General features: G+C 44.2%; 1 protein-coding gene across 1 annotated transcript in view; it reads left to right on the top strand.

The window, feature by feature from the left end:
* The first annotated feature begins 945 nt into the window (after positions 1–945).
* The window catches only part of LOC147123671 (uncharacterized), a 37,994-nt gene continuing 27,522 nt past the window's right edge, over positions 946–11,417 (top strand). Inside the window, exons 1-5 of the mRNA XM_086004816.1 lie at positions 946–1,031; positions 1,407–1,754; positions 2,415–2,522; positions 7,341–7,439; positions 7,554–7,590. Of these exons, the coding sequence (XP_085860942.1) occupies positions 986–1,031; positions 1,407–1,754; positions 2,415–2,522; positions 7,341–7,439; positions 7,554–7,590 (638 nt within the window). The 5' untranslated portion in view covers positions 946–985. The remainder of the gene's footprint in view (positions 1,032–1,406; positions 1,755–2,414; positions 2,523–7,340; positions 7,440–7,553; positions 7,591–11,417) is intronic.

Here is an 11,417-nt window from a genome sequence, read left to right as displayed (position 1 = left end):
CGCAGAGTGCTCAGAAGACCGCACACTATTCCAAATTTGACTTCCAATTATTTAGACAGTGTCAGAATAACGTAATATAAACAGAAAATGCTGGAAATGCTCAGCAGGTCAGGCAGTATTTGTGGTGAGATGCTGCCTGACCTGCTGAGTATTTCCAGCATTTACTGTTTCTATTTCAGATTTCCAGCATCCGCAGTATTTTGTCTTTGTGTCGGAATAACGCATTCGGATTAGCAACCAACTGACCTCCAGATGCATTCTCCTGATAGGATCATCTGGAGGACGTTGTCTTGCATGTCCGAAATCGGATCCGTGAAGAGATTGAACGGTCTGTGAAAGGAATGGGCATGATGGGACCTGTTGGGGCCTTTGTCTCTTTCATGCTCTGTAATGTTCCTTACAGTCAAATGCCTAACAGTGACCTGTTGAAACAACAACTTGTATTTATATAGCGCCTTTAAAGTAGTAAAATGTCCCAAGGTGCTTCACAGGAGTATTTTAAGACCAAAAATTTGACACCCAGCCACATAGGGCAGGAGGTAGGTTTTAAGGAGCGTCTTAAAGGAGGAAAGAGGTAGAGGTGGAGAGGTGTAGGGAGGGAATTCCAGAGCTTAGGGCCTAGGCAACAGAAGGCACGACCGCCAATGGATGAGCGATTATAATGGGGATGCTCAAGAGGGCAGAATTAGAGGAGCGCAGATATCTCGGCGGTTGTGGAGCTGTTAAATGTGGAAGACTAACATTTTGCACCTTTGATCAGGTTCTAGGAGTAGCTTTGGGAGCATATAGCCTGTTCCCCAGTTTTGAGCTTATAAAACATATTTGCATATAATGGGTGTGTGAATGACGTGGCCCTGAGCTGGCTGCTGAGTGGTGCCGAGTGTCAGGTTGCCTTCTGGTTGGTTATTGAGAGGCGACTGGTTTCTCCTTCGAACAGAACTTCTCCCCTAGTCTTCAGTAAACAGCAGTTTTTCGCTTGGGCAAAATGAAACTTCTTGGATATGTTTGTATTCTGAGCTGTTGGATAAAAAGTAAGTACATTTAGAAATCAAAGTTCCATTGTGTGAACATGCTGAGTTTATGCTGTTATGGCAATACTTTCTTGAGCGATCTTTGAGCAAGGGACTGTTCAACTGGATAAATGTCATGTACAATTGTAGAGTCATACAGCACAGAAGGAGGCCATTCGGCCCATCGTGCCTGTGCCGGCTCTTTGAAAGAGCGATCCAATTAGTCCCACTCCCCTGCTCTTCCCCCATAGCCCTGCAAATGTTTCCCCTTCAAGTATGTATCCAATTATCTTTTAAAAGCTACTGTCGATTCTGGATTCGCTTATCCGGGAAAGACAGAAAGGGGGTAAGGAATGTTGAATGTTTTGAAAAATAAATGTGTATTTTTCTGGCCAGGTGCTCAGCTCCAACCGACCTTAGTCCAGACTCCAAGCGAAATACTGGAGGCCAAAGGCGCGCAGGTCGAACTCTCCTGCACTTTGAAAAGTTCCGCGCTTGATCGGGTATTTTGGTACAAAGTGAACGAAAACTCCGAAGCGCAATTTTTGATGTCAGCCTCGATCCTGAACAAACAGGCCCGAGGAGCTGGAATAACTGAACGGTTCACTTCGACCAGAGATTCCTTTCGACTGGCCTTCAGTTTAACAATCAAGAACTTGAGCCTCTCCGACAATGGCACCTATCACTGTCTGATGCCCAGCTCTCAAGCCATAATCCTGGGAGGTGGCAGTGTGGTGACTGTAGGTAAGGAGATCTCGAATTTGGATACTGTAAATTGTGACATTACAACAACAAAAACAGCAGATTTTTTAAAGCAACGAAAATAACCTTAAAAAAATAAAACCAGAAAATGCTGGAAACACTCAGCAGGTCAGGCAGCATCTGTGGAGAGAGTTAAACAGAGTTAACGATTCAGGTCGATGACCCTTCGTCAGAACCTTTTTTAAATAAATCTAGAGGCAGATTCAGATTACAGGCCTTCAGAAAAGAAAAGAAATCTTGCGGCACTGTTGTGATTTCTGACATTTCGGTTTTGTAAACGTTTGTTCTGTACAATTGCCAAAATTATTAATTAGGAACTCCACTGTATATTCAGATTATACCGGTTTCCCCTAATGATTTGTGATCAAATTTTGAAATGGTTGCTCTTCGTTAATATTGTTCTACTTACTGGCTACGGCTTCTCAGAGAAGTCATTATCATCACTTGTCACAAGTCTCAAGTCCAACAAAGTCAGGCTTTCAATTGCAGTCAGTTATTGACGGCGATAGATACGATGGAAATAATCCTCCGCCGTCCCCACACTGCTGTTTGCGGCCAGGGATACTGGCTTTTACTTGACAGAAGACGCTTGGGTACAACACGCACTAGAATGCAATGCTCACAAAACGCTGTTTATTTCAGTTCCAGAGAAACAGAAGGTGACCTCGCCGCCTCCAACTACAAAACGCCGCAGAATCAATCGGCATAAGTACCCGATCGAGCGTGGCAAGAAGAACGTGAACAGGAATGGTAAGGCTGATGTCAAACTGTGAGCATTGAGCATAAGAACTCGGAGCAAGGGTAGGCCATTTGGCCCCTCGAGCCTGCTCCGCCATTCAATAAGATCATGGCTGATCTTCTACCTTAACTCCACTTTCTTGCATTATCTCCATATCCCTTGATTCCCTTAATATTCATGTCTGAGAGATAGGCTGGGACAGTCTGAGAGAGAGACAGACTGGTACTGTCTGAGAGAGAGAGACAGGCTGGGACTGTCTGAGAGATAGTCAGGTTGGGACTGTCTGAGAGATGGTCAGGCTGGGACTGTCTGAGAGATGGTCAGGCTGGGACTGTCTGAGAGATAGTCAGGCTGGGACTGTCTGAGAGATGGTCAGGCTGGGACTGTCTGAGAGATAGTCAGGCTGGGACTGAGAGAGAGAGACAGGCTGGGACTGTCTGAGAGATAGTCAGGCTGGGACTGTCTGAGAGATAGTCAGGCTGGGACTGTCTGAGAGATGGTCAGGCTGGGACTGTCTGAGAGATGGTCAGGCTGGGACTGTGAGAGAGAGACAGGCTGGGACTGTCTGAGAGATAGTCAGGCTGGGACTGTCTGAGAGAGAGAAAGACTGGGACTGTCTGAGAGATAGTCAGGCTGGGACTGTCTCCCCATTACATATATCTGGGTGATAAATAGGGTTGCTTTTCATTTCAATTCTTATAGACCAATTGGTTATTAAAACTGCCCATACTGAGGGCGGATGGGGCTTTGAATGGCTCCGATCCTTTACCAACACAGCATTGCCAGAGAACTCTTAACATGACAAGCCAGGCACTAGATGTTTAGTAAAATGTGTTGCGAGTTATTCAGATTCTAAACCGCCCATACAAACCAATGAGGTGCCGAGAGTATTTCATGTTTATAACTTTGATTTAGAGGTGAGTGAATCCAGAAGGGTTATTATATATATATGTATGTATGATCACTGAAATGTTCTAAAGCTATTTATGGGATGTGCCCTGATATTGAGCTACTTGTATTGGGAATTGTTTCACAGTATTCCCTGCAGGTCCCTTTCACTCAGGATTCGTTGATTTTTTCATCCAATTTCGAATTATCAGCAGTGAGATAAAATTAGACTTAAAAAACAAACAAACACGTTGGTTTTAAAGTACAATGGAAGAGTTTTTTTTAACTTGTTACCTCGGAACTTTAATGAATTCAGTGAATGGTGGCGGATTTCCCAGGGAGCTGCCGTATGTGGTCAATATGCGAAGGATGACTTCTTGCCTCCTTCGATAAAACAATTGGATGGAGGTTTTTTTTGCTCAGTTGAATGGGAGTGCTGATGCCTTGTTCCCAGGAAAACCCTCCCGATGTGCAATGCAAACCCTTTAATTTACAAGTGAGCTTACAGCACAGAAGGAGGCCATTCTGTCCATCGTGTCTGTGTTGGCTCTTTGCTGGAGTAAAACAAAACTATCTCACTTATCCCCACCGCCTCGTGTCTTCCTTTACTTTAAATGTGTATGGGGTATCCCCGCCCCTTAAAAGATGCAATGCACGCTCTTTCAGTTATGATTGATCAGCTACAGATTTTTCCCGTAGTCTATCCCAATTTTGCACTGAATATCGTTCATTTTAAAATGCACATTGCCATCATTATAAAATGACGAACTAATCGTTGCATTTACAAGTTAATTGTAATGGATGTATTGGCGGGATGAAGAAGAACAGAAACTAAAAAGCAGAAAATGCTGGAAACACGCCACAGGGCAGGCAGCACCTGTGGAGAGGGGCAGGTATGGTGAACCTTTCCACTACCGCCCGTCAGAACCCAGTCTGAACCTGCTTCCACTTGGTTGGAACGGAAACGCCACGGGTGTGAATTCCTGAATCCAAGTCACAATGCAATAATACGATAGCAAAATACTGCAGATGCTGGAAATCCGAACTAACAACAGAAAATGCTGGAAAAACTCAGCAGGCTAGGCAACATCCGTGGAGAGAAAATAGAGTCAACGTTTCAGGGCAAACTCTTTGTCAAGACAAGGTTTGTCGACAAAGGGTTTGAACCGAAACGTTGACTCTAATTTCTCTCCACGGATGTTGCCTGGCCTGCTGAGTTTTTCCAGCTTTTTCTGTTGTTATTTCACAATGCAATAACAGGGCAGCTGTGGGTTGAGGCCACACCACTTGCCCTGAGAAGGATTAAAATGAGGGACCGAACACTTCTTTAGATCCAAGAGTTCCTCTGAAATTTAACAAGGTTTTATGAAGATAATTTAAAAGTGAATCTGTTGCCAAAAATAACCAAACAAGTAATCATTGGCAAAAAATAAATTCCAAGGGGGAAATTAGGAGATTTATTTTTTATGCAGCGAGTTGTTGTGATCTGGAATGTGCTGCCTGAAAGGGCGGTGGAAGCAGATTCAACAGTAATTTTCAAAGGGGAGTTGGATATATACTTGAAAAGGAAAACACTTACAAGGCTAGGGGGAAAGAGCAGGAGAGTGGGACTAATTGGATAGCTCTACCAAAGAGCTGGCACAGGCACGGTGGGCCCAATGGCCTCCTTCTGTGCTGTATGACTCTATGAAGTAGGATGGGACACAAATAGGTTTCCATGGACAATAATTTCCCTCTGGGATCCTTTATTGTATAAAACACTGAAGTCACCGAGACCACATTAAAATTCCTGGAATATTTCTAGAGCCCAACAAATGACAGGCCCTGTGAGAAGGGTTGGTTTGTTACTGTTATTTAAAAAAAACACACACAATTGATATTTCTTCTATGAATCCATTCTCCCCGGGTCGCCATGGGCTGCAGAATGAATAAACCCGAAACACACAGCAGGTTAGTCAGTGGGTGGAACTCTTTCACCAGCCCGAGCTGCTGGGTATTTCTAAGATTTCTGCTTTTATTTCGGATTTCTATTAGCAGCTTTAGAAAACAACAGAAATTATTTATTGTAGTTACAGTAAAGCTTCTTAATACACAGGCTGTATCTACAAAGCATGGAACTCTCCAACCAGGATCAATAGCCTTGTCTCTAGAATCACAAAAGGCATCAAGGGGTATGGGGAAAGTGCAGGAATATGGTATTGAGATAGAGGATCAGCCATGATCACATTGAATGGCGGAGCAGGCTCGAAGGGCCTACTCCTGCTCCTATTTTTTTCTGTTTCTATGCCTCAATGATAACAGGCTTGCCTCCGAGTCAGAAATTTGTGGGTTCAAGCACCACTGTAGAATTTGAGCACACAATCCAGGCTGTCCCCTCAGTGCGATAGTGAGGGAGAGCTGCACTGTCAGAAGTGCCGTCTTTCAGATGAGATGTTAAACCAAGGTCCTGTCCTCTCAAGTGCACGTCAAAGATACCAAGGCACTATTAGAAGAAGGGCTGGAGAGTTCTCCTGGTGTCCTGGCCAATATTTATCCCTCAACCAACACGCAAAACAGATGAGCTGGTTATTTAATTTCATGTTGTTTGTGGGACCTTGCTGTGCACAAATTGACTGCGGTTTTGCTACATTACAACATCGAATGTACTTAATTGTCTGTAAAACACTTTAGGATGCCCTGAGATTGTAGGGGCGCTATATAAATACAAGTTCTGAATATACAGCTGTACCTACAAAGCAGAGGACACAGATTTAAGGTGATTGGCAGAAGAACCAAATGCAACATGAGGAAAAAGTTTTTTTACACAGCGAGTGGTTAGGATCTGGAATGCAATGCCTGAAAGGGTGGTGGAGGCAGACTCAATCATGGCTTTCAAAAGGGAGTTGGATAAGTACCTGAAGGAAAACAATTTGCAGGGCTATGGGGAAAGGGCGGTGGAGTGGGACTAGCTGAAGCACTCTTGCAGAGAGCCGGCAGAGGCTCGACCGGCCGAATGGCCTTCTTCTGTGCTGTAACCATTTCTTTTTTTGCTTAACTTGTTTGCTTCCTGATGCTGTCAGACAACATGGCCATATATTATAGCATTATCTGCCAACAGATAACAGAGGCAGACACTCTAGAACCAGGTTTAATCTTAGAAGAGGGAAAGTGCAGGACCAAGTTTTGATTCAACTAATTGAGTCAGAGGCTGGTGCGTGTACTACCCAAAGACGCCACAGAGGAGATGGTGGGGGTTGTAAAATCAAGGGAGAATATATATTTGAGGGAGCTGGTGATTGAGAGACATTCATGTTTGGGAGCAACCGGAGTCTTTCTAGTGCTGTACTTTCCTGTCTTCCTAAAGGTACATATAACACAAATACCCTGCATCCATTTTAAAATCATTAGCTTAAAGCTAACAATATTGACGGCAAAACCTTTAAGAAATGTCCGTTCAAAGGAATTCTGTTTTAAAATCATATGGTCCAGCAGCGATAGAATTACAGCCATGATTAGGTTTAACAAGAACTCCCCTAAAAAGAGAATGTGGATGTAGAATGTAACAGTGTTGGGCAACAGCCTGTTTTATTATTCTATGACCTTATTAGCTTTAATATCTGAAAGCAGTAGTGTAAAAGGTGACGGGATCACTGCATTTGATCGCATAATACTGACCTGTTGTAGAATTCAGCAACATACAGGACTGGAAAAAGGCCATTTCGATCCAGCTGCTTAACCCGGACCATTGGCGGAACATCTCACCAACAATCTGCAGCTAAAGACAACAACCTCCTCGCTAGAAGTTCGAAGTCCTGTTATCCAAAAGCTTCTGTTTTCGGGGGGATGTTTGCGTCGTGTTATTTTGCCCAGTAACATGGGATGCCTTGCCCTGTAATAGGTGAAATAGGTTTGTGTTGCATTGGGGTAAGGATTGCTCATGTGCAGTTGTGCTGTTCTTCCAGGGTATGTCTGCAACTGGACTATTTGGGGACCATTGACTGCCTGCAACCTCCTCTTACTGACCGCCATCGTTGCTTTCGTCATCCGTCGTAGGAATAAGAGTAAGTCCCGATATTAGGCTCTGATGTCGTATGTTAATATCGGCATTGATATATTTCAATAGTCATCGCAGTATTTCTTTGCTCACGAGATCCCCGTTTCTCTTTCCTGTCTAGATTACCGGAGGCGATGTCCCCACCAGTTTCAGAAAAGGTAAGGCGGCTAAATCTTGCACAGCTTTAAGTGAGGTGTGGGCTGGGAGGGAATGGATAGCACGAGTGCTTCTGGTCAAATATGGAAGCGACGTTGTATCAATTTAGTGGCGTTTGTTCTCAGAGGTCTGCCCTATACCCCGGGGACAGGTGGGGCGAGTCTCCGCCACTATTGCCCTAACTCTCTCAGTTAGACTTTGTTCAGTTTAGTCTCGGGTTTTGCTGATATTAATAGAAGAGAAACTCACACACATTGCTGTTTAAACACCCGAAGATCGATATAGTTTAGAAACGAAGCGAACATCTGACCATCTCCAGCAGTACTTTAAAATAATCGGAGGCACTTTTTTGTTCCACGGGCGATCGGCCAAGGGCACTAACTCCAGATGTTTAACAATCCTTACAGAAGGACGAAGATAAGCCAGGTGTCCAACAGGACAACATTTTAGTATCGACAAACAAATTAATACCGGGTCAAACCACACTGTGTTCGTGTTAAAGTCTAACTGGGTCCTGTCTTAACTGAAGGCCAAGGAAGTACTTGTGAAGTGTAGTCATTGTTGTAATGTAGGAAACGCGACAGACAATTTGCTATAGCGACCAGATAATCTGTTTTAATGATGTTAGTTGAGGGGTAAACATTTAACCAGGACACCGGGGAGGCACCGTTGAGCGCCCAGGTTGTTGGTTGGAAGCCCTGCTCTAGGTTTTGAGTACATAATCTAGGCTAACACGTCAGTTCAATTGAGGGAGCCCTCCATTGCTTTTTGGATCAGATGCTAAACCCTGTTCAGGTGGATCTCATGGCACAAATTTGAAGAGGGACAGGGACGTCTTACTTCACCCAACACCAGCAAAAATAAATTCAGGAATAAATTCAATTTATTTTCTGTTTGTGGAACCTTGCTCTGAGCAAAATGCCTGCCATATCTGTCTACAAATACTGGTGACAATGCTTCAAAAGTAATTCATTAGATGTAAAGTGCTTCGTCACATCCTGAGCACGTGACAAAGGTGCTATGGAAATGTAAGTGTTTCCCTTTTGTTTTTCTCTTTCTCGGCTTGTTTCCTTTGCTCCTTGCTGTCTCGCCTCCTTCCCTGCAGCCAACCTGATGTTACTAATATACTGTATGTACTTTGAGACACTGAATGTTAGAATACAGTACAGTGCATTAACAAGTGCATCAGAACATTTAATTACATTCACTGTCAATGTATAACAATGGTGCAGCTGGTCTTTGGTTCTTCTACCACCTGGCCTTTAGCTCAAGAGGTTGGAATACGAAGCTTTGGTCAGACCTCCTCTGGTGTACTGCACTCAGTTTTGAACACCGCTCCTCAGGAAGGATGTATTAGCCTTGGAGGGGGTATGGCATAGATTCACCAGAATGATACCAGGGCATAAAGGCTTAAATTATGAGGGCTGGTTGTGTAAACTTGATTTGTATTCCCTTGAGTTTAGAAGGTTGAGGGGAGATCTAATGAGGTGTTTAATATGATAGAGATTTGACAGGGTAGATACAGAAAAAAACTATTTCCTCTGGTGGGGGAATCCAGAAAAAAGGGGACTGTTTTCACAAAGGAGGACAGAAATAACCTCCCAGAGATGTCGGGGAACATAGGATCTAATGAGAGGGAGGAACTGAATGAAATCAGTATTTGTAGGGAAATGGTGTTAGGGAAATTGATGGGATTGAAGGCCGATAAATCCCCAGGGCCTGATTCCCCAGCCCTGTTCCTGGGACTAGGGACAGGGTCACTGGCAAGGCTTGTGAAGCTAAGCAGAGCCAGGCCTAGTTAGTACCTGGAGGGGTGACCATCAGGAAAGACCAGGTGCAGAAGGTCACGGAAGGAGCCCCGAGGAGGGGCGGTTGGTGAGAAGGTCACGGAAGGAGGAGCGGCTGGTGAGCAGGCCCGGGCGTTGGGCTGAAGATTGTCGGAATGGTGGAAATGGAATGGCGGCGCGCACCGACGCAGCGGCTTTGCTTCTCCCAGTCATGGGAGCTTGCAAGATCACATTTCGTTGTTCATGTACTTGTGCAATGACAATAAAGTTGAATTATTATTATTATTATAGTCTACATCCTAGGGTACTTAAGGAAGTGGCCCTAGAAATAGTAGATGCATTGCTGGTCATCTTCCAAAATTTTATGGATTCTGTAACAATTCCCATGGATTGGAGGGTAGCTAATGTTACCCCACTATTCAAAAAAAGTGGTAGAGAGAAAACGGGGAATTATAGACCGGTAAGCCTGACATCGGTCGTGGGGAAAATGCTAGAGTCCATTATAAAAGATGTAATAGCAGAGCACTTGGAAAACAGTGACAGGATCGGACAAAGTCAACATGGATTTACAAAAGGTAAATCGTGCTTGACTAATCTACTGGAATTTTTTGAGGATGTAACTGGTAGAATAGACAAGGGAGAACCAGTGGATGTAGTGTATTTGGACTTTCAGAAGGCTTTCGATAAGGTCCCGCATAAGAGATTAGCGTGTAAAGTTAAGGCACATGGGATTGGGGGCAAGGTATTGACTTGGATAGAGAACTGGTTGGCAGACAGGAAGCAAAGAGTTGGAATAAACGGGTCTTTTTCCGATTGGCAGGCAGTGACTAGTGGGGTACCGCAGGGATTGGTCCTAGGACCCCAGCTATTCACAATATATATTAATGATCTAGACGAGGGAACTAGATGTAATATCTCCAAGTTTGCAGATGACACAAAGCTGGGTGGGCATGTGTGCTGTGAGGAGGTTGCCAAAAAACTCCAATATGATTTGGACAGGTTGGGTGATTGGGCAGATGCATAGCAGATGCAGTATAATGTGGATAAATGCGAGGTTATCCACTTTGGTGGCAAAAACAGGAAAGCAGATTATTATCTGAATGGCAATAGATTGGGAGAAGGGGAAGTGCAACGAGACCTGGGTGTCCTTGTGCACCAGTTGCTGAAGGTAAGCATGCAGGTGCAGCAGTCGGTTAAGAAGGCAAATGGTATGTTGGCTTTCGTAGCGAGAGGATTCGAGTACAGGAACAAGGATGTCTTGCTGCAGTTTTACAGGGCCTTGGTGAGACCGCACCTTGAGTATTGTGTGTAGTTTTGGTCACCTTACCTGAGGAAGGATGTTCTTGCCATGGAGGGAGTGCAGCGAAGATTCACCAGACTGATACCTGGGATGGCAGGAATGACGTATGAGGAGAGATTAGGTTGATTGGGCTTATACTCGCTGAAGTTTAGAAGAATGAGAGGGGATCTCATTGCAACTTATAAAATTATAACAGGACTGGACAGACTAGATGCAGAAAGGATGTTCCCGATGGCAGGGGAGTCCAGAACCAGGGGTCACAGTCTAAGGATAAGGGGTAAGCCATTTAGGACTGAGATGAGGAGGAATTTCTTCACCCAGAGAGTGGTGAACCTGTGGAATTCTCTATCACAGAAGGCAGTTGAGGCCAATTCATTATATATATTCAAGAAGGAGTTAGATATATTTCTTAAGGCTAAAGGGATCAAGGGATATGGGGAGAAAGCAGGGACAGGGTACTGAGTTTGGATGATCAGCCATGATCTCATTGAATGGCGGAGCAGGCTCGAGGGGCCGAATGGCCTACTCCTGCTCCTATCTTCTATGTTTCTATGTTTCTAATCTTAAAATTAGAGCGAGATAATTCAGGAGTAAAACTCTGTAGCAATTCATGTCAGAAATGGGAACGACAATCTGGAACTCTGTCTCTCCCAAACGGCTGTGGATGCAGGATCAATTGAGTTTTTCAAAACTGTGATTGAGAGATTTTTGTTAGGTAAGGGTATCAAGAGATATGGAGTAA

This window comes from Somniosus microcephalus, chromosome 2, assembly GCF_052327205.1.
Source record: "Somniosus microcephalus isolate GS21.2 chromosome 2, FLI_Smic_1.0, whole genome shotgun sequence".
Taxonomy (NCBI): Eukaryota; Metazoa; Chordata; class Chondrichthyes; order Squaliformes; family Somniosidae; genus Somniosus; species Somniosus microcephalus.
This window is presented reverse-complemented; position numbering and strand designations above follow the sequence as displayed.